Source organism: Mollisia scopiformis (genome assembly GCF_001500285.1).
Source record: "Mollisia scopiformis unplaced genomic scaffold LY89scaffold_24, whole genome shotgun sequence".
NCBI lineage: Eukaryota > Fungi > Ascomycota > Leotiomycetes > Helotiales > Mollisiaceae > Mollisia > Mollisia scopiformis.
The window spans coordinates 518,422-538,548 of NW_017263604.1; the positions used below are offsets into that span (position 1 = coordinate 518,422).

The 20,127-nt window shown below is 46.7% G+C and overlaps 12 protein-coding genes across 12 annotated transcripts; 5 read left to right on the forward strand and 7 right to left on the reverse strand.

Moving 5' to 3' along the window:
- Positions 1–285: 285 nt before the first annotated feature.
- On the forward strand, positions 286–870 carry LY89DRAFT_595115 (uncharacterized protein; the record flags this gene model as incomplete). The annotated part of the gene is made up of 1 exon (XM_018209844.1): positions 286–870. A coding segment is annotated over one exon (585 nt), but the record flags the coding sequence as incomplete, so codon positions are not given.
- A 37-nt stretch (positions 871–907) lies between these two features.
- Positions 908–1,304, forward strand: LY89DRAFT_239350 (uncharacterized protein). The gene has a single exon (XM_018206094.1). It carries the CDS (start codon positions 1,044–1,046, stop codon positions 1,254–1,256), a length of 213 nt encoding a protein of 70 aa, XP_018065545.1. The 5' UTR covers positions 908–1,043; the 3' UTR covers positions 1,257–1,304.
- Positions 1,305–1,436: 132 nt separating this feature from the next.
- Positions 1,437–4,028, reverse strand: LY89DRAFT_723033 (uncharacterized protein). Its single transcript, XM_018218781.1, has 2 exons — positions 3,677–4,028; positions 1,437–3,623 (listed from the first exon to the last, which is right to left on the reverse strand). The coding sequence occupies exons 1-2, from the start codon at positions 3,747–3,749 to the stop codon at positions 1,756–1,758; spliced, it is 1,941 nt and encodes a 646-aa protein (XP_018065546.1). The 5' UTR covers positions 3,750–4,028; the 3' UTR covers positions 1,437–1,755.
- On the forward strand, positions 3,966–5,749 carry LY89DRAFT_625671 (PLP-dependent transferase). The gene is made up of 5 exons (XM_018211083.1): positions 3,966–4,376; positions 4,423–4,556; positions 4,609–5,021; positions 5,066–5,558; positions 5,606–5,749. Exons 1-5 carry the CDS (start codon positions 4,264–4,266, stop codon positions 5,659–5,661), a joined length of 1,209 nt encoding a protein of 402 aa, XP_018065547.1. The 5' UTR covers positions 3,966–4,263; the 3' UTR covers positions 5,662–5,749.
- Positions 5,750–6,112: 363 nt separating this feature from the next.
- Positions 6,113–6,625, reverse strand: LY89DRAFT_558910 (NAD(P)-binding protein; the record flags this gene model as incomplete). The annotated part of the gene is made up of 1 exon (XM_018208430.1): positions 6,113–6,625. A coding segment is annotated over one exon (513 nt), but the record flags the coding sequence as incomplete, so codon positions are not given.
- Positions 6,626–7,070: 445 nt separating this feature from the next.
- Positions 7,071–7,926, reverse strand: LY89DRAFT_239356 (uncharacterized protein). The gene has a single exon (XM_018206095.1). The coding sequence runs from the start codon at positions 7,799–7,801 to the stop codon at positions 7,208–7,210; it is 594 nt and encodes a 197-aa protein (XP_018065549.1). The 5' UTR covers positions 7,802–7,926; the 3' UTR covers positions 7,071–7,207.
- A 125-nt stretch (positions 7,927–8,051) lies between these two features.
- On the forward strand, positions 8,052–8,582 carry LY89DRAFT_739396 (uncharacterized protein; the record flags this gene model as incomplete). The annotated part of the gene is made up of 1 exon (XM_018220459.1): positions 8,052–8,582. The coding sequence occupies one exon, from the start codon at positions 8,052–8,054 to the stop codon at positions 8,580–8,582; it is 531 nt and encodes a 176-aa protein (XP_018065550.1).
- Positions 8,583–8,732: 150 nt separating this feature from the next.
- On the reverse strand, positions 8,733–10,042 carry LY89DRAFT_786830 (uncharacterized protein). Its single transcript, XM_018223021.1, has 4 exons — positions 9,819–10,042; positions 9,572–9,766; positions 9,319–9,520; positions 8,733–9,261 (listed from the first exon to the last, which is right to left on the reverse strand). Exons 1-4 carry the CDS (start codon positions 9,977–9,979, stop codon positions 8,935–8,937), a joined length of 885 nt encoding a protein of 294 aa, XP_018065551.1. The 5' UTR covers positions 9,980–10,042; the 3' UTR covers positions 8,733–8,934.
- Positions 10,043–10,352: 310 nt separating this feature from the next.
- Positions 10,353–12,205, reverse strand: LY89DRAFT_759008 (amino acid transporter; the record flags this gene model as incomplete). The annotated part of the gene is made up of 4 exons (XM_018221449.1): positions 10,353–10,533; positions 10,579–10,976; positions 11,038–11,762; positions 11,812–12,205. 4 exons carry the CDS (start codon positions 12,203–12,205, stop codon positions 10,353–10,355), a joined length of 1,698 nt encoding a protein of 565 aa, XP_018065552.1.
- Positions 12,206–14,036: 1,831 nt separating this feature from the next.
- Positions 14,037–15,234, reverse strand: LY89DRAFT_689105 (2-dehydropantoate 2-reductase). The gene has a single exon (XM_018215843.1). The coding sequence runs from the start codon at positions 15,183–15,185 to the stop codon at positions 14,214–14,216; it is 972 nt and encodes a 323-aa protein (XP_018065553.1). The 5' UTR covers positions 15,186–15,234; the 3' UTR covers positions 14,037–14,213.
- A 108-nt stretch (positions 15,235–15,342) lies between these two features.
- Positions 15,343–16,431, forward strand: LY89DRAFT_723039 (uncharacterized protein; the record flags this gene model as incomplete). Its single annotated transcript, XM_018218782.1, has 2 exons — positions 15,343–15,359; positions 15,422–16,431. The coding sequence occupies exon 2, from the start codon at positions 15,433–15,435 to the stop codon at positions 16,429–16,431; it is 999 nt and encodes a 332-aa protein (XP_018065554.1). The 5' UTR covers positions 15,343–15,359; positions 15,422–15,432.
- A 1,418-nt stretch (positions 16,432–17,849) lies between these two features.
- LY89DRAFT_759009 (MFS monocarboxylate transporter-like protein) lies at positions 17,850–19,282 on the reverse strand (the record flags this gene model as incomplete). The annotated part of the gene is made up of 4 exons (XM_018221450.1): positions 17,850–18,127; positions 18,190–18,675; positions 18,728–19,101; positions 19,152–19,282. The coding sequence occupies 4 exons, from the start codon at positions 19,280–19,282 to the stop codon at positions 17,850–17,852; spliced, it is 1,269 nt and encodes a 422-aa protein (XP_018065555.1).
- Between the last annotated feature and the right edge of the window lie 845 nt (positions 19,283–20,127).

Below are 20,127 nucleotides of genomic sequence, written 5' to 3' on the forward strand. Positions count from 1 at the left end.
ACAGTTGATTGTGTTCGGTGTCGATATAAGTTTGAGTTGTATTTTGCAAATGGTTGAAGGATATGACAGGCTTCTCACAGATATGGGTTCTTCAAGTTATCTTAAATAATTCTGAACAAGACCATTGTCTCTGCACGTCTATTAATAGTATTCATAGATAAGTCTATATTCTTCCTGTTTGAAATTCAAGTTTATAAGAGTTTGAGGTGACGCCATTCAAGAGAAAGTAGAATTTTAGTAGGCTCAAAACCAACACACGGGTGATTTGTGATTGGCGCGAATGAAAGTCTGCAGCATACATTCCCGCTATTCAAACTCAAAGGATCCGTCGCTTGGATCCAGTTGGTTCCTTCCTCAGATTGCCATTTTGAATGCATCCCATCCAATTTTGAGCGGAGCCACAAAGGTCTTCCCTACGCTCGCTTGGACATCTTCGCACAAAGCTTCCTCGACAAACACGAGCTGGTTGATTTGGTTGATCTAGTTGACGGCATGGACCTCGCTCCAGAATGGGGTATCGAACACTTGCAGCTGGATGGCACCGTCGACGTCGCTTGGGCTGAAAGAAAGAACGAGGCTATTAGGACGTCTGTGCCCCTAACAGAATCATCTTGTTTTCTCGAGGTTAACACGGCGCCGTGGGAGAGAAGAGAGATTTGGGAGAGAATTGTTGGTCGTAAACAGGATAGGATTGGTCCTGAAATTCCCAAGGAGTTTTGGGCGACGAGTTTTCGGCCCAAGGGCGATCGGGATCCGAGGTTACCACTTGAGAAAGGGGCGTTTGATTCTTTGAAAGTTTTTGAGTGGTCCGGCGATCCTGGTAATTACGACGTTGTGGTTGTGAATTGGGATCAAGTAGCGGAAACTTGATCTTTGGGGCTCCGGTTAGCAAGTGGGGACAGAAGAGAAAGCGATTAAGTAGCGGTCGCATTTGCTATACGCTCCATCTTGTCTCCTAAAATATTATTCTGGAATAAGGGAGTAGGCTTTGTAAGAGATGATTCTCCCCATGAGCCCCTTTAAGTGAGAACTACGAATGAGGTATGCAAATTCTTGTCCTCTTTGCTTTTCATGCATTGTCTTTGTTCCATGCTATCTGGAATCAAACATTTTTGATTAGGTATGAAGTATTGATTTTCATATTAGACATAGTACGTCAAAAGACTTCCTGCCTCAATCTGCTTGTAAGATTGTATTTTCAAAAGACAATTAGTACGATATTTATCGATAAGCTTGTTAAAAAAAGATGGACTTAGAGGAGCAAATCGGAAATGCAGTAGATGTCTCCGGGGAATCGCACATCCCCTTCCTGAACATTTCTCCGTTCTTACTCAGGTGTTCTCCTTCTTTCCCGGGCGTTGTGATAGTTGGCTTCGATAGCACTCTTATGGGGTAAACGATGAGGGACGTTGCAGCAAGGTACGGTAAATACAAATACCATTTCGCAGTAAGCACCGGTTCGGGGCTTAGCATGATAGAATTCCAATTTACATCCTTCACCTGCATGTCTTCCCATCCCATGAAATCTAGCTTACTGAGACATCTTCAATCCTCCACCACGTGCCGACGATCGGTAGGTGTGGGGCCCAAAGTTTAAGCCGCAGTGTCATCATCCATCTGACAGTCGATCCGCGACGTGCAACAAGAAAAGATGCGATGAAGGGGGAATTCCGTGATCTACATTCTACATGAAACAACAAGATTCTTGGAGAGGTCATGATTCGTCAACATTTCTAATATCTAATCGCCAGGCTCTCAATCAGAATCGCTATCATCTGAATCGGGGAATCCGTTGAAGACTTCCTCTTCATCGCTTTCTGGTAACGGTACCATTTCTTCCTCTCTGTCGTCCAAGCCCTCGGTAATCTTGACACCAAAGGCGCCGCTGATGTCCCATCTATCGCCCTTCGCACTCTGACTTACGTACTTGACGAACTTCAAAACGCCACTGTCTCGAAGAACAATGCTCATCTTGTTCCACGATGCTGGTGAGGCGAACAGGATATTATCGTCTTCTTCTCCAGAGGCGGCTCTGTAGATGGCCGCGTCAGCGTCGTCTTCATCTTCGCCTGCCATGTAGACTTCATGCCCGCCAATATCGTCTTCTTCCTCTGGTTCCTCTTCTTTTTGCTTCTCTTTAGTTTTCTTCTTGTCAGACGACTCAGACTGTTTGGCATCCTCGTCACCCTCCTCCTCTTCTTCCTCATCGGCACCCCAGCCAGGAGTTGGTGTGAGACCAAGACTGATCTCCAATCTCGGTTCTCCATCATGGCCTGCAGCAAGAGCATAATCGAGACCACGACGGAATCTTCTTGCCAGAATGTCAAAATTCTCAATGTCGCATCCTGTAGCGAGTTCCAACCACTTCCTGAACTCTTTACTTGGGAGAAAAACCTCGAGCAGCTCTTTGATAGGATTCTCATCCGCGTTTTCTTCTTGAGAACTGCTGAGTGATGGTTGCATGTAGAGGTAACGATGCTTGTGTGGTGGTTTGGCAATCCTCCATTGGCCATCCTCGATCTCAGATGTCTTTTCCGGAAGAGCAGTTGATTCTTGAACTTCAATGTAGGTCTTGACTTTGGCGGAGAACTTGTTTGATAGTAGGCCATCAAGTGCTACGCTTGACAAGTCCATGAATCGCTCTGCAACTTCCTCGAGAGTGTCTGGAGTCAAGTATGTTGGAGCCATATATTTGAGGAGGAAGTCGAGCTCCTCTTGTTCAAGTCCCTTCTCTTCTTCTGGTTTTGATGGAAACTCGATGGTGACAGGCTGTGATTTGGGGAAGTCGTATTCGTCTGGGTTGCCCTGCAACTGCTTCAAGCTGCTGTTCTTGCCCCATTTCTCTTCTTCACCCTTGATGTGTCCATCTTCTCCAATTTGTGGGATATGAAACCAACCGCTGATAGCCATTCTGATTCTGCCACCATCCTTCTCCAATTGTTCTTTGCTTTCGGCATGGTACACCTCCTCGACATCATGGAAACTCTCACCAGGCTGCACAGCGAAGAAACTCAGTTGGTTCCAGGCCGGTGGTATGACCTTGCTATAGTCAGGACTTGGTGTGATCGTCTTCACCCCTTCATCATCTTCGAAGGTCTTGGTAGGGAATAATCGTAGCGCACCACCCCATTCCTCTTTCCATGGCAGATCTGGATCTGTCAAGTATAGGATGTAGCTGACTCTCCGGCTTCCAATCACATCATCGTGGCATAGCAGATGACATCCAGGTGTATACACATTGATAGCCATATCCGTCTTTCTGCCACTCAACTTTCCACAATCTGTGACCGTTGAAACATATTCCCTAAACTTCTCCGAGTACATCGCATCACGGAGCTTTAGCAACGAGGGCAACTTGTCTAAGGCACCATCTTCGAGGCCATCGAGATTGGCTAGGTCGCCGGATTGGTGTATTCTGTAGATGTCCGTCTCTTTGGGCGTGAACTGGACATTCTCGCGGATTTCGTTGCGGACTTTTCGTAGAAGATCATCGTTGATCAAGGAGCTGATAACGCTGTGCTTATATGGTTCCGAATCTGCGTAGTCTTTTGCATACCCAAGAAGGATATCTTTGGCAAAGAGACCCTTTCGAAAGCATTTCTGGACATCTTCTTCTGCGAGAGCTAATACGGTCAGGCTGTGGGCGGGGTATTTTCGAAACCAATTGAAGTCATACCAGTCTTTACGCGCTTCTTCAAAATCCCTTTGCCATTTTGGCCACTTGATTGAGTATCTGCCTTGCGCTTCATGATGTTTAATGAGTAGAATTGGAGAGTCGGTGAAGAGGTTTTCAATGGTTGGGAAAGTCAGTCGACTTTCATGATAAATCGATAATTTGAGTGGAGCGAATTCTGCCGCGCTTCACCGCCGTTGGCGTCGCATGAGACGTGAACCGCCGGCGCTCTCAGGCGATAAAGGGGTATGCATCAGGCACGAATCTGACTGGCAACTCGGAGCATAATTATGAATATCTTACCGCGATATGCACTGTAAGCGCTCTATGCTCTCCGAGAACCACAGGATCATCCTCGATCAAAGACGTGTATATTTTACTTCTTTTTCGTCGCGTCGGAAAGTCTCAACGCGTTCATTTGGTGAAGTTGGTGTCACGATGCGCCCTAGACTCTTCGAGGAAGGAGAACCAATAGGCGTGCATGAGAGAAGAATGGGGTAGTGTTACAAAGTCGAGCAAGTGTACAACGTCACACAGAACAATTTTCATCCTCTCATAGTCCCGATAAAAGGTTTAACTTCCCAGTCATTATGAGCTCATTCGACGTTGCAAGCGCAAGAGAGCGCTTCCCCGCGCTGAAGCAGCCTCAAGTCTTTTTTGACAACGCGGGAGGAAGTCAGACGCTCGGAAGCGTGATTGATTCGTGAGCTCTGGAATTGAAGCCACAAGACAATTATTGACTTAGGCAGAATTGTTGCTTATCTTTCAAAGACTAATGTTCAACTTGGAGCAAGTTATGCTGTGGGGCAGAAGTCCACTGCTTTGTATGGAGAGGGCTATGCCGCGGCTGCCAAGTACATCAATACTTCGGCAGAGAACATAGGTAAGTACCTAATTTCAGAAGAACCGGACAAATGTGACTAAATTTTGCGTAGTCCTGGGCTCTTCTACAACACAGCTCTTTCGAACCTTGTCCACTGCTCTAAGCTTTCCACCTGGATCCGAGATCGTCATTTCCAAAGTCGACCATGAAGCCAACATCGCGCCATGGGTGTCTTTGGCACAGAACACCAATATGACAATAAAATGGTGGACTCCCAAGACCAAAGAGAATCCAAAACTCCTCGCATCAGATCTCAAGGAGCTGCTTTCAGAGAAGACAGCCTTGGTCACGTGTACCCATGCATCGAACATCCTTGGCACGATCCATGATATCAAAGCCATTGCTGAAGTAGTGCATACGATTCCTGGTGCGTTATTGTGTGTAGATGCCGTAGCTTATGCTCCTCATCGTAAGCTCGATATGCAGGAACTAGGAGCAGACTTTTACAGTTTCAGTTGGTACAAAGTACGTCAATCCCGCAAATTCTGAACAGTTACTGAGGAGCAAAGGTTTATGGTCCCCATATCTCCATGCTTTATGCATCGAAGAAAGGTCTTGAGGCTGTGAAGTCTCTGGGTCATTTCTTTAACCCTTCTGCAACCTTAGCAGACAAGCTTGGACTTGCTGGTTCCTGCTATGAGCTTACAGCATCTATTCCCTCCGTTGTGGAATATTTTGGGCCCAAACAAACCGAGACCTGGCAAAGCATCGTCAAGCATGAATTTGACCTTCAGAGTACTCTTCTTGATTATTTGAATGCTAGATCAGATGTCGCCATTTGCGGAGAGAAAGAACCAGATTCCTCGAAGCGAGTCAGCACAGTTAGCTTCGTGGTCAAAGGTAGGAAGAGTCGGGATGTTGTTGAAGCTGTGGATAAGGCCACGAATGGGGAGATGGGAATCAGGTGGGGTGGTTTCTACAGTAATAGACTGATTGAGGAGGTGCTTGGTTTGGATCCCAAAGATGGTGTTGTTAGAGTGTCCATGGTTCATTATAATACTGGTAAGCATTGCTGGTAGGATGTTTCACGACATGCTAATTGTGTGCAGTGGATGAAGTGAAACAGCTGCTTGCAGTATTTGATCAAGTTTTGGGGAAAGCATAGAAAATAAGTACACACGAGAGTCTCTCAACCATCTCTTCAAACGGTTTATTGTCGAGGTGATAATCTCCAGCGATTCAATGAACTAACTAGGCTTTCGAGTCCCATAGCAATTAGCAAGCCCTCAACGCTGACCATCGTGCAATGATCTACCATCAAGTCATCCATACTCACAGCTTCTTGCTCAATGTTGGATTCTCCAACATCTTCTTTGACATCTTAACCATCATCCGATCCAGCAGCCACATAGGACAACACTCCATAACCCACCAAACAACCCCATGACTCCACCACGGCGCAACGACATCCCTTCCACACCCCACCATCTCCAACGACTTCTTCACAAACTGCTCACTATGCGGTATAAACACACTCGCGGCATCCTTAGTCCAACTCGTATCTGTAACCCCCGCCAACATGACCCCAAGAACCTCAACATTCTCCCTACCCTCCGCAACGCACGCGAGAACGCCAGATCAAAGCTCTTCAGACAAGAGTAGGATAGCAGATACGGGATTCCATACTCGGTCATACTACCCAGCGTCATAATCAAAGCCGGTCCACCGTGAGCCAACAAAAGAGGGAGTACAGCACGCGTGAACTGCATCGGGAATCTCGCGTTGACGTTGATCAACAAATCAACATCTTCAGCTGAGGTCTGGACAAAGGGTTCCAGAAATGGACCGTCGTTCTTGGCTGCCGTGCCGACATTGTTGATCAAGACCGTGACATGCAGATCTCGGATTCCGTCAACCGCTGCGTTGACACTCTTTAAGTCTGAAGTCGAGGCTTCGAGGAGCAGGGCTCGGAATTGAAGGTGAGGGTATGAGTATTTGAGATCGTGATGCACCTGGTCCAGTTTCTTGGCATTTCGGCCGTGGACAACGATGTTGAAGCCGAGTTCGGCAAGCTCGCGGACATAGTTGAGGCCAATGCCATCTGTTAAGCCGGTTACAATAGCCCAGGCTCTAGCGTTGAACTCATGGTGGTTCTGACGGTAGAGGGCGATTCGGGAGCGGTGGAAGCGGTGGAGGTTGATGAATTGGAGAAAACGCAAGAGGCTGCTCAAGAGGTAGGTTGCGCCGATGAGGCTGATGATTGTGGTTAAGATATCCATTTGGATGGATTGAGCTTTTGTTGTTGTGTTGTGGAGACGAGGAGAGTCCGAAGACGAGGTAATTAAGCCAAGCGACCAGATTTCAGACAAGACAGCTCGTTTTCCTTCAGCTTCACTTTCAATCTTCATCTGAAAGTTATCTGATGACCATATGTAGAGTGAGTCACCGCCGTCAATTCACAATATCACACTGTTATATACTAATTAACGTATAGATATCCAGTCAACGGCGCCGTTCGTCGAGTTAAGACTATCTCAGTATCGGTATGAATCACTTGGAACTGTAATTTGCACTCAAGAAGAATATTTCACGCAAATCAGCAGGACTTCGATCTATTGGAAACAACGAAATCTATCGCAACCCGCCAGCAGGTCACCCTCTCCACTCCTACCAACAATCCAGTACCCGGCTCTATGTCAACTCCAACTGGCTCACTTGGTCAACCAAAACAGCTTAGCAACTCCTGAAGCGACAAACACAACGGCATCCTTCGCCTTACATCCAATGTCCCACACGATATTTGACGAAGCTGGAGGCTCGGTACACTGATCGGTGGTATCTTTTCCAGGATGGCTGGTGATATGGATAGGACCATGACTGGTGGCGCCTTCTGCCTGAGCGGTGATGAACACACTGTTGATGTTGTTGTTTTGCTCATGGGGTCGGTTGATGCTGATGCTGCATTCTGCTTGTTGATTTTCTATCGCTGCAAGGTATTTTTCGTACATTTCTTTGGTGGGATGACCTCCTAAGCGGCGATATGCTTGGAAGTGGGCTATGGTTGCTCGATCGTCGTCGTCTGATAGGATCAGGTGCTTCAATCTTAAGATGGAGGTGGAAAAGTCGGATTTTTGATCGACGTTTTTTGATGCCATTGTGGAGTTTTGAAGTTTGCGAATGCTCAAGTAATAATGATTTTGAGGAGTGGTGAAGATGTTGAGAAGATGTGCTGAGTTGTTGCTGTTGTGAAGGAGGAGCTTATTGTTTATATCTTGTCCTGTGTTTTGTCCTCGATGTTGTGTCATACTGTCTGAGCATGGGTCGCTCTGTAGAGAAAGTCGCTCTTTGTTGATCTGGTTGCTGCCAGAGTCCTTGAGAATTTGATGTGAAACCAACAAACAATCTCAAAGAAGTTGAGGTCTTTATGTACAGTTTCATTTTAAACGAGGCAATCATGAGACAAAGTCTCTGCACTGCTCTGAAAATAGAACACAGAAGCGACTTGCTTGTTAGGATTCGAAGTCAGAGTGGTGTTTGAAAACCAACAAATAAAGGATGTTTTACGCCGGGGTTGATTTCAAAACCAGAGGACAAGCGGTGGCTGATAGCACAGATCCACACCTGACACTTCGACGCAACACAGTTGACCTTCCTACCGCTTTCAAACGTGAGGCTTTCCTCAAAAAGAAGACTTGGAAACCTATGATCTCGAAAGGTGCCCGAATATATCGGCTCACAGACGAGCTACAGTCTGGCCAACAATTGGTCTCAACCCTGCTTCGAGGGTGGCCCACAGATCTTCCCATCCTTGTGAATGATTATCGTCATGCTCGCTCGAAGTTCGGAGAAGCAATGAGAAAGGAAGTGAAGCGAAGAATAGAACAAGAAGCCATGACGGCAACTCTGAAGAGGATGGAAGCCAAAGTGGAGGCTCTACAAAATTTGGCAAGTCCAAGTCTTAAATCGCACGCTGGTCAGGTTATTGTTGATATCATGCCCTGGGCACTGAGCGCTGCCCTTTGGAACTATGTTGTTCCTTCATTTGGACAATGGGGATTCTACTGGTTTTTTGGTGGCTCAAGCTAAATTTGCGCAATCGTCTTACGGAATTTCATGGCTTTGAGGGAGGATAAGCCCGGAGAGTAGAATGGATTGTTTGCTATTTATCCTTAGCTTTAGATGTTCTGGGGGATTCTCGTGGCGTTTTAGTTTTGAATTCAAATATGCAAAGCTGGTGTGTAATCTGATTTGCATTCATTCGAAACAATATAGAGTCCTCATTCAATCTGTCACCTTTCCTCAACCTAGCTCATCAATTTCTGCACCTATACAGCCCTCACAATATCCAACAAAGTCTCCTTTGAGTGCTCAAACTTTGCACGTATCAGAGCATCAAGATTTCCTACTACAGCAACATACTAATTGACATATTGGCAGTCTAGTAATCATAAAACACTAGTGTTCGGACCTCAATGCTCTCCCTCGGAGGCTCATCATCATGAGCTGGATTTGAGAATGCAGAATGTGGAATTCTCCTCGGGCGACCATCATCGACCGAGTCGTAGCACTTGATAAACAAGGGCTCATCAGGTCGCTGGGCATACTTGAAGTACCATTTATGACTCGGATTGAACTTAACAGCGTACGTCTCACCTTCACGATCCGGGTAGATGAGAGCAGCAGGAACGAGATCGCTGTCTGGCACGGAGTGGGCATCCGCAAGTGAGAGTGGATCTCTGAGGATTGTCTTGATGGGTCGCCAAACCTGAAGCGGGAAACGGTGAGTATGGATGTTAGATTGTGGGTGAAGGGAAGAACCCACATTAATGATCTGAAACCTGTTCTTGAGAAGCTCGTCAGCCTCATCTGGGAGGTGATACTTGACCCGGGCTTCAGAGGCCCGGTAAGATTGGTCAATATGAACCCTCTTCCCCGGCCCACGCTGTACAGTGGGCCCGCTGCGACTGTCAGTGGGCGCGCGCCGGATTGTATGGTCGAAGATGAAAACTCGACTTGCTCCAGTGCTGCATGATATGTCAGTAGAGTTGTCACTTGCGGAGTAGACAGTTACTCACAAATCTTTCAAGAGCTGTTCCACTTCTGGATAGTACTCTGCCTTGATCTTCTCATTGTCCAGAAAGTCTTTCTCTTTGCTTTCATGCTTCACAAACTGGAAGCCATGGCTATCAAGGGTGTATTTATCCTCATCTCCAGAAATATCGTGGATGACAATTTTGTGGGCAGCGTGTGGACGTTCAACATTTGTTTGACTATTTGACCTAAGTCTCAGAATGTGTTTGCTCAAATTGAACCAAGACTCACCCAACATAGACAGGAGCTGGGAGAGATCCATCTCCTGGATCATTGTAGTAATTTAACTCGGTTACAACGTCATGCTTCGCGAGTTTATTCTCCTGAGCGAGAGGCTCAATGACTTGGTCGACGGTATTGCCGGGAGCATGTTGAACAGCAGCAGTTGCCATTGTTGGACACTTTCACAAATGAGCTTTTATCTTTATGAGGAAATGTATGAAGTTCTGGCGGTCTCAGATATTTGTCTGATATTATATGTTCCCTCGGTAGCAGTGTGCCTGGCATTGCGTTCGATTTGTAATATGTGATCATTTCCTCGCACGCAATGCCGCGCAGAAAGCATATCATTTCTAAATTGTCGGATTGGATATCGCTGACATATTGTGCACTATCTATGTTCGTCGGTGATGGCCTCACTATTTTCTTTGAAATCAATTGCGGGGAAGTTGGTACCATAGTTCTATGGTGTGCGATGGAGTGTTGCATAATCTATGTCTATGGTGCAGGTCAAGTCCGCCCTACCATTTACTCCCTATTGTTGCATCATTCCTCAGGTGTCGGTCGGCCGACCGTTGGCACTGGCTTCGATCCGATCGGCACGTGTACAAGCCTCGTGACAGTCGTTCCATCATCTAAAGTTGCTTCTATTTCTTCAAGAGTACAGCCATTTCTGCGGGGTATCCATACAGTCCAAAAATACCAGTATCCAACGCCAAATAGTATACTGCGAATTCATCAGCTATGAGAGGAAACGTTTGAGCTCACTTACATAGAAGTCCCAACAAAAGCGTAACTGACTTCAGAGAGATGCTGTCTCCAATTCAAGCCTTCGCGAGGAACGAATGGTGCAAATATTACCGCGATCGAGTGCAGAATCTGAAATGCAACTGCTGGAAGGAACGATTTGTAAGGCCTCTGTAAGTCCGGTCTCTTGTATCGAAGCCAAAGCAGACCAAAAGACGACGCTATCGAGAAGAATTGCCCTGGGTAGCCTTCAACATCCAGAATAAAGGAATATATATTCGCGGCGGGAATACTGATAACCAGGAATGAAGGAATGTAATGAGTTATTAGAGCACCCATTGGTGCCCCAAGTGGCTTTGACGAAGAGATGAATTGGGAGAAAGGAAGAAATCCTTGTCGTGCTATCTCTTGCACAACACGGGCCTAGTTCTGTCAGACTTTGCTCCTGCAATGAGCCAGTGACTAATTGAGGCACCAAACTTACATGACTGAATGTTACTACCATGACATTGCCTGCCGCGGAAGTTGCGATTGCTAATGGCAGCATGACTCGTCCTACTTTAGGGCCAAAGACTCGTTCGAAAAACAGAGCTGCGATTAATTCTCCAGAATCCTTGATATCTTCAATGGGCACAACCAAGAAGTAGGCAATGTTGACTAGTAAATATAGAATACAGGACGTGATAAGTGCGGTAGTTGCTGCTGATTTGAGCGTCCTGACAGGATCTCTGACTTCGTTGAGAACATTGTTGACGTTGGCAAGGCCGGCATATGAGTAAGAGACTTTGAACATGGCGGTAGAGATGACTCCCCAGTTCCACACAGAGCCATCCCAAATATAACTCCCACCTGTCTTAATGTGAATGGTGCTGCTTTCTGTACTCTCATTGGAACGGAAAAGAACAACAAATAAACTTGTGAAAACCATGAAGACAGCCAGGGCAATTTTAACCCACCCGAGGACATTTTGTATGAAGATTCCAGTCTTCAAGAAACAGCTGTGGATAATCACGATGGTGGTGAGTAGTCCAAGGGCAAGAATTTTGCCTTCAAATTGCGATGGTTCTCGATCGAAAGCATACAGGACGTACTCGCCGAACACAATACAATTGGAAGCGGTAAATCCGAGAAGTACGGACCTCACCGCGATAAGAACAGAAGCTAGAAAGCGCGGATGTCGGTAAACGAATTCGAGATAGACCTTGTCCCCTTTGTATCGTCAGCGTCATCTTCGATGCGCATCAAAGAAGATATTCACCTCCCGACCTTGGTAGCATGCAACCATATTCCAAGCTAATTGCCAAGCCCAGCCAGGATATCAAAGCACCCGCGACCCAGAGCAATAATGTTATCCCAATACTCCCTACTGACCTCATTATTGCACCTGGCGTTGCAAAGATACCGCTGCCGATAACTCGAGACATGATAAGGATATATGCACTGCTCCAACCTAAGTTGCGACCTAGCACAGCTGTCTCTGGCAGGACGTCATTTTCCACTGATCGGTCCAGAAGATTCCCATTGCTAATAGACCCGTTTTCGTCACCATTCTGAGACTTCGATATGCTGCCATAGCTCGCTATGCTATCGGAGGAGGAGCTGGGGCGTAGTAACGGCTCGTCGTCTGCGCCCGCGTGCGACGAAGATGCCATCTTTCTAGGCTTAGGGGATGTCCGTACTGAAGAAAGACGTTCGACGATATGGGTAGGACATTCTATGCCAAGAAAGTTGCTTTAAAATGAAATGGAAAGGGAAGCAGTCTCACCATCGAAAAAGTATCTAAAGAAAGATCTGATACTCCGGTGGCTGATAAATCCTGGCCCAGGCCCTGTAAGACAAGATAAACATCCTGATCACCCAGTTGCCTTTGTTGTGACCATCTCTGAGACACAGCGGAGCTACTGCTGGGATGACTATAGGTCAATTCTGACGAATTGCGGCGCGGGATTGCGTGCGAAGCGCAAGCGATTTCATGATTATATCACAACAGCCAAATGCCTCAAATGATCAAATTGCCCAATATAACAAAGAATGACATCAAACTGATCGGCCACTAAAGAGTACTTGATGGAACACATTCGGAGTAATGGTGGGCTTTCTCAGCACGTGTAGCCACTGTTTCACAACCTCATGTTCAATAGTTTCACTCGCTGATGTTTGCCTATCCAAGCAGCTTTCCCAACTCCAAGTAAAATTCCTTGCTGCGTTGATTGTTCAATGATGCTATTCTGCACTCAAGGTCAAAAGATGAAGAGAGACAAGTAGACGAGAGACTGTTGGCAATCCCCACGAAAAAAAGCGGCCCAATTTACCACTGCCTCAAGAAGCGTAGCTTGAATGTCAAGGAGATAGCGTGACGAAGAAGCAGATCACGCTTCATGCTTAGTGGCTAGACTAGAATCGTGTTGTATTTGCTCGACGCGGCGACGCATTCATAGACCATAATTCCGTGGTCTAGCCTGTCTTCAGCCTGGAACATCGGAGTTACAAATTCAGCCTTTTGTTACCGCGCTTGTTACCATATCATCGAGGAAAGGCAAGATTAGAACACGCTTGAAAGTAGTTACTGGCAACAGCAAATTGAGTGAACTCCTAAGTAAAGGCCCGTCGTTGAATCCTGTATCAGCGACACAAACTACTTGTCCTTTGCCCGAAGCTTGTAGTTTTGGCAAGTCTAAAATTGTAAGATTCATAGCATCAATCTTCAAGTCTTTTCTCGCGAGATTAACGCATGTTTCCGTTTTTAGAATGTCTTCAATGGTTTTTACTTCCTCGACACTTGCTACATTGCTTAGCTCTTTCTCTCGAAGTTTAATGCACAATAGACGACTCGAGATGTTGTTGGCATCTGCACCTTGGTGGAGAAGTTAGAGAAGATGTTGCAATATACTCAAAATCCATGCCATCAGCTTCTCAGAGGGTAAAGAATTCGGATCGTGCGTGGCTTGGAACGCGAGATGCGCACTACGCGCAATATGCGCTAAGTGTGTGATTAATAGAAATGCTGGTGTTTTAGCGAAAAATTTGATACTCTCTCTCAAAGTCTCAAGAGCGATATGGACTTCGCAGAAATTTGAACTCTTGAACTGAAGTAAACTCCAGAGCAGATGATTCTGAACGAATCCAGCGATAATAAGAACAAAAACGTCGCGTCGTGCAACTCTTGAGACTGCATCCATATGTCGGTGCAGGTCTTGTTAAGTTGCTGCCGGGTTCATAAAGTCCTTGTTGTGAAGGGCAACGAAGCGAAACTTTCAGACGGGAGAAGCTCGGGAGATTTGGGAGATATCAATTGAAGCACTCGCCCCAAACACTGGGAGGAGTCGTCGATGAAATTGCTAGACAGCTGTTCCAAAGTTTTCGAACTGTTTAAGATCTGGTTTTAGCCTCGTATGGTAGTTTCGATGACAGATTCATAGTCGAATGCAGAATGATCGGCTGTTCCGTCATACTGCTTGAATTTCGTGAACAACTGGAATGTTTAGGCTCTTCAAGCTTCACGACCCATGACTCTATGCCCATCTATTTCACATGTACTTGTAAAACTTAAGACACATTGGAGAAATAATGCAGGAACAGTGCAGGATAGTGCAGCAACGCTTTCTAAATAGGCTTTCTAAGCAGGGACTATCTATGAATCTTCCTTCTCTCGACAAATGACTAGGCCTTGGAGCCAAAGCTACTGTCCAACGCACTTACTAGAACATAAATCGACCTCAGCAAAGGTGTCTTCACGCCACGTTCTTTGGCAATCCTAACCACGTTCCCAACAATAGCCTCAACTTCCATCTTTCTCCCAGCCAAGGCATCCGCCATCATGCTTGGCTCCACACCTGGAAGGTCACGGGCAACCGCGCGGCCCAGCTGGAAATCTATCAGGGCAGCATTGATCTCCTGATAACCACAAGCGTTGGCGACAGCCGCAATCTCGAGCATAACATCGCGAACATACTCCTCTGCTTCAGCGCTGGACCTCAGAACCTGCACATCTCGTGAGCGTGTGAGAGCACAAATCGGATTCCAAGAAGCATTGATCAGAAGCTTCGACCAGCGCTCGAACTGAACATCTTCGTGAACTTTCGATGACGCACCAGCGGATGTGAGGAGGTCTGCAAGTTTTGATGCAGATTTTGTGTTGGAAGAAGCAGGATATGATCCAATGTGAAGCAGCTCAAGTTCCTTGTGCAGCACAACTCCAGGAGCCGTCTGAGTAGCAGGGAGATAGACGACAGTGCTCAACAACGGATTGTTAGGGAACAACTTGACATATGGCTCCTCGATTCCGATCCCATTCTGTATCAGCACAATGGTGGTCTTGGGTGAGATGGCGGGTTTGATCAGCTCCGGAGTTGACGGAACCGTTTGCAATGCTTTGGATGTGATGAGAACATAATCAAATCCAAGTTCGGGATCGGTCGGAGCAGCCTCGTCTACTGACCGAACAACAACAGGTTGCACTTTTTGGTTCTCTCCCCACAGAGAAGAGTGGATGGTGAAGCCGTTTTGTGAAGCAGCCTCAAAATTGCTTCGGCAGACAGTGACGATATTGCTGGCCGGCACGGCTCGAGAGAGGATGTAAGCGTAAGCTGCACCAATACTGCCGGTTCCGAATATCAATATCCTGGGCGCCATGGCTTGAGAATGTTTCGATTTATTGACAATATCGTAAATGCCTTTCAGTTCTGATTGTCAAGTTATGGTAAGGTGGGGGCTGCACGTGATCAGGCCAAAGTCATGTCAAAAGTCCGACACCAAACGCGTCTTCTTCCAACTTCACATCCGCCAGTCTGTTATCTACAACCCTGGGTACGGATATCTCTTTGGCATTTCGTGATTTATCGTATAATAACTGATGCAGTGCATTTTAGCTGTCCTGACAATGGAACTCCAAATCCACGATTTCATCTCCAAACTGCCTGAGGAATGCAAATCTGCTGTGGTCCGCTACCTGGCGGGAAAAGACGCAGCGAATCTGCGGCTTACTTCTCGAGCTTGGCGTGACACTGCAGCGGAAGGGCTATTCAATGTTGGCGAACCATATGGAAACTGCGAAGAATGTATCACTCGTGGTGTTCTCGTCTTCCGACCCCACAGGACTTCCTCATACTTTATAAATGCCCTCAGCAAATGGCCATGGCTGGCGCGACACATCAAGGAAATTGAGATATATCTTCCAGATAAACGAGTTCAAGAGATGGTTGCTGCTCTGGACCACAGGACGGAAATGTGGAAGGAGGAGCTTGACAGTTCGTGGCCAAAATATCGCCTCCAGAATCTAGGCATTTGCCGTAAAGATCTGTACCGTATGGCGGAATCGTTCATTGATCTGTTCTCACATTTGACGCACGTGGAGTCTGTTAGCGCATTCTCTGAAAGGTGTCCGTTTCCAGAATCTGAGAAGGAACTTTGTGCGTTCTGGGATTATCTATGTCCAGAGCGCTTTGATCCAGAGCCATCATTCCCCCATCGATATCAAGATGAACCAGCCGCTATTCACCTCTTTATTGGGATTTTCAGGGCTTTAAAGTATCTCAAATCGCCAATCAATAGGTTGTCCCTGGAGCATGTACCTTTAAGCGTCTTCGAGATATTGCATCGACACCAGACTCAACAAGCCGTTGATCGCTCGGCCAAGGGCAAGCTGGGATTGGGCAAAGCTCTTGTAGTCCACCCTTTCGAAAGTACCCTCAGTAAGGTCCGTGATTTGCACATTGGCCTAGTGGTAGACAGTGTACAGGTTGGACCTCTACTACCTGTTTCGAAGCAAGGGGCTTTTTTTCTCAAAGACGGCTTGGGTTTTATGTCCAGTCTAAAGAGTTTGACGATGATCTGGTCAGATATGGATGATGCGTCTCTCTTTGGAATCAAAGTTCATTGAAAGCTGGCGCGCCTGGCATAATAGCATATACCAGAATACCTGGCCAAACCTCGAAACGTTGAGACTTTAAAACTTCCGAACCCCAAGTTAGTTATTGTAGCAATTCATTTTCAATCACGCTTCCTCCCTACGGAACTTGTCTCTTATCGGCTGCTTCATAGTACTCAACGATTATGAATTCAGCTTCCCATCAACGTCCTGGGGTTATGGCGGGGACGACTTTCGAAAAATGATGGAGCACCTGAAAAATGAGACACAGATCCGCAAGTTCCGAAATCTCTGCAGTGTCAGAGAAGACACTTTCTATGCAGCAACAGGGAAGTGAATTCTCATTTCTTGCGTCTCTTTGACTGCGAGGACGAGATCAGAACATTGAATCAGCGACGCTCCGGCGGAATTCGCGTCACTGACCAGGCTTTGCTTCAGTTCTTCCTCCGTGGAGGATGCTCTTGGCCAATGCTGCACGATAAACCCGATCTCCGTTGGTGTCTCGCTTTTGAGACCTCGTGGACGAAAGTGCCAGAGTGGGCATCTGTGAAAGAGGGACCGGAACGTAGCCTAGATGACAAGTCTTGGGAACCCCTGCGGCCATTTCCACTGTAGTGAACGCGCATAGTGTAAGGCAATTGGTTAGTGCCACACCTCAAGATGGATATGCAAACGTCGCTCTGAGCTATAGAATGGACCTGATATGATTGCAACCTACAATTCACAATTGTTAAGAGGGAAGATATACAAGGCGACAAGTTCAACAACGCTTTACTAATATTGCTCTAATTTCAATGGAATAATTCCCCCTGCCCATTCACTTCCGTGACACGGCGTGACAGTACATCTTCCTCAATATGCTTATACTTCAGATTTTGACAGCCGAGGAGGAGAAAAGGCCATTCCAACACAAAGCTTTCTCTCAACAAGAGGCCTTTCTAGCTACCAAAAGGGTCATATACTGCCGACGATGGTGGTCTGGCTCTCGTCTTATCTCCATCGTTGGAGAAAAAACTCAGAGCCTAGTCAGCTTCCCATCGATTCATTCTCCACGTCATTCGCAGGGGGAAATGCTTCGAAATGCTATAAGCTCATTCGGAAAATAATCGCGGGCGCGAGGACAAAGCCAGATCTCAATTACAAGTATCGTACCGTTCTTGACGAGTGATCTATCGAAGATGAGACTGCACTTGTGGTTGTCAGACCTGGCTCGCATGATGAGCTCTTGTCTTTTCGTGCCGTGTTTGAGGTTGTTAATGTTGTTACGATGGCGATGGTTCCGAAAGGCACGGCGGGGAAATCCAAAGAAATTGCTGATGGAAGACCGGATGGTGTCTCCATGTAGTTGCCGTCATTGCTGGAGCAGTAAATTTGTACATAAAGTCTCATAAACCAGTTGATCAACTCTCTCCTTGCCTCCATATCTCGCGCTAAATGAGAACACGTCCATTACTGCGGTATAGCATGATCCAAAGCGCTACTAAAAGCACTGTTCCAACCATCAAAGTCACACCGCTCCACACCTGTACACCTAGGAAATTGGCGTGTTGAAGATCAATGATGGCACCTGCAACTGGGGTTCCGATCACGAAAGATAAAGCTGATGTCGTCCATGAAAGCCCCATGCGAGATCCAAGAGTGTTTGGATCTGGACAGAGAACTGGAAAGATGCTTGGTGGAAGCGCAATTAGTGCTCCGCCGAAAAAGCCTGGGACTTAATGAGCTAGACTGCCACGACATTGAACTTCTACACGATAAGAGTAGTCTTACCATATAGAATACAAAAAGCGATGAAAGCAGGAAGCCTATCACTGACTATCCAGCAGAAGCACAATATACCAGACACACCGCAGCTTGCCACCCAGGGAAGCATGACACTAAAATAGTGAGCAGGAACTGAAGCGGAGAGTCGACCGAAGAGAGAAGCTGCTTGGCAAGCCACTAATAAGTACAACGCAAGTGATTTGTCCGTCTTCACAGCTACTTGAGCGAATATAGGGATATAGAACAGCGGGACTAGGTATCCCAGGAAAATGAAGAATTGCGCAGCGGCAAATGTGAGGAATGGCAGGTCGGTGAACACGGTCGGATCTATGAGTGACCTGGCAGGCCCGCTCACTTTCACTCGAGGTCCAAGTATAGCTGGAAGGGCGATAGCGAAAGTGGCCAGACTAACGAATGCGATGGTTCTGACGGTCCAGGGAAATCCCACTCGAGAGATGAGTTCCGAGAAAATGATGGTGTAGATGATACCTCCTGTCAAAGCAGCAATTAGCACGATGAGTATTAACGGATGACAACTACTAGCCTAGAGCAGTTCCGGAAGTTACCAAGCCCATAGCAATCGCTCTTTTATTCTTGAACGCTCCTCCAATCATCGACATCGTAGGAACATATAGCAATCCACAGCCCACACCAACGCAAACGCCCTGCGATAAGAAGACCTGATAATACTCGGTGGAAATACTAAGCATCATCATTCCGAAGACTGTGAGAAAGCTGCCGGCATATAACAGGACGTGGTAATATCCAAGGTCGTAGAGTGGACCTGAGACCACACCCAGGAGAATCAATAAGGCTCCTTCTAGTGTTCCAATCCATGAGATCGCCGAGGATGAATATGTTGGGAGATATTCTAGAGTATAGAATGATTGAAATGCGCCAAAGGACATCGGTAGGCCCCTGCGATAGATGGTTAGATATAAGATTTCTTGGGGTTGAGATTGATGTACCAGATGTTCCAGAAAATCAGGAAGGCGCCGAAAACCTGGGACCACGCACGTACACCACCATCTTCTACGGGCTGAGCAGTATCTCCAGGGTTTTGAGTCTCCTGTAAGCCTACGGGTGTTTCATTCGACATTTCGAACGTGTGGTGTCAACCCAGTGCGTGGCTGGGAAGGAGCCTTGTGATGTGAGAGTGATAGAAATGAATGATGAAAGATAAGAAAGAAACGAGGACAAAGATAGCGAATATACCTGCCGAAGCGAGTACGCAGATCAGCCCCTTTGAGTTGCATGTAAGCACAAATTTCTCGACCGCGGAAAGGAGGATTTTGACATCGCCTGAACTCTCTAGCCAAAGGGCAACTGTTTACTGCGACTTCTGGATGGTACCAGTCCTTTTTATTTATACCACGACTCCTTAAGACCCCAATTCTATCTATATAATAGCACAAAGCATAACAAATCCAGATTCCCGTGAACATGATGCCAGAACATGATGCTGATTCTAGACTTAAGCGAGGATTACCCCGCACCTGTCTCATCATCTTGACTTCTTGAGGCCAGCATTACAAATCCAACATCCGATGGGGGAAAGAGCCGATATATCCGTGGCAATCACTTGAGAAGGAAAATCTACGTATGATACGGTTCCCTGCGACGTCCTCCTAGTGGCGGCGAGAGCAGGTCGTGCACATGCCAGGAAGCATCTACTCCATCACTTTTCGGCATCGCAGTCTCTACGGCGTTATCAGAGACCTTTATCAATTGGAACTCAAGACAATCTATAGTTGAAATATATCTTGTACCTACTCTTGCGACTTCTTGTCATCGTGCGAAGAGTTTGGAAATGCGGGGTTTTGACGAAACTCGCTAAATTCAGGGGTTTCGCTTAGGCGAATGAAAGGGGGAATGAAAGCCTGTTACGAGTCAGGTTCTTGATAATCAAGACAAAAGATCCCCATTGCGATTCCCGGCACTTAG

Coding starts and splice junctions, on each gene's coding strand:
- LY89DRAFT_239350 (XM_018206094.1), top strand. CDS start 1,044: ATGCAAATTCTTGTCCTCTTTGCTTTTCATGCATTGTCTTTGTTCCAT.
- LY89DRAFT_723033 (XM_018218781.1), bottom strand. CDS start 3,749: ATGAAGCGCAAGGCAGATACTCAATCAAGTGGCCAAAATGGCAAAGGG. Junction 3,624..3,676: donor GAAGAAGCGCGTAAAGACTG/GTATGACTTCAA, acceptor TGACCGTATTAG/CTCTCGCAGAAGAAGATGTC.
- LY89DRAFT_625671 (XM_018211083.1), top strand. CDS start 4,264: ATGAGCTCATTCGACGTTGCAAGCGCAAGAGAGCGCTTCCCCGCGCTG. Junction 4,377..4,422: donor CTCGGAAGCGTGATTGATTC/GTGAGCTCTGGA, acceptor TGACTTAGGCAG/AATTGTTGCTTATCTTTCAA. Junction 4,557..4,608: donor TACTTCGGCAGAGAACATAG/GTAAGTACCTAA, acceptor AATTTTGCGTAG/TCCTGGGCTCTTCTACAACA.
- LY89DRAFT_239356 (XM_018206095.1), bottom strand. CDS start 7,801: ATGACACAACATCGAGGACAAAACACAGGACAAGATATAAACAATAAG.
- LY89DRAFT_786830 (XM_018223021.1), bottom strand. CDS start 9,979: ATGGCAACTGCTGCTGTTCAACATGCTCCCGGCAATACCGTCGACCAA. Junction 9,767..9,818: donor CCAGCTCCTGTCTATGTTGG/GTGAGTCTTGGT, acceptor TAGGTCAAATAG/TCAAACAAATGTTGAACGTC. Junction 9,262..9,318: donor ACAGGTTTCAGATCATTAAT/GTGGGTTCTTCC, acceptor TTCCCGCTTCAG/GTTTGGCGACCCATCAAGAC.
- LY89DRAFT_689105 (XM_018215843.1), bottom strand. CDS start 15,185: ATGGCGCCCAGGATATTGATATTCGGAACCGGCAGTATTGGTGCAGCT.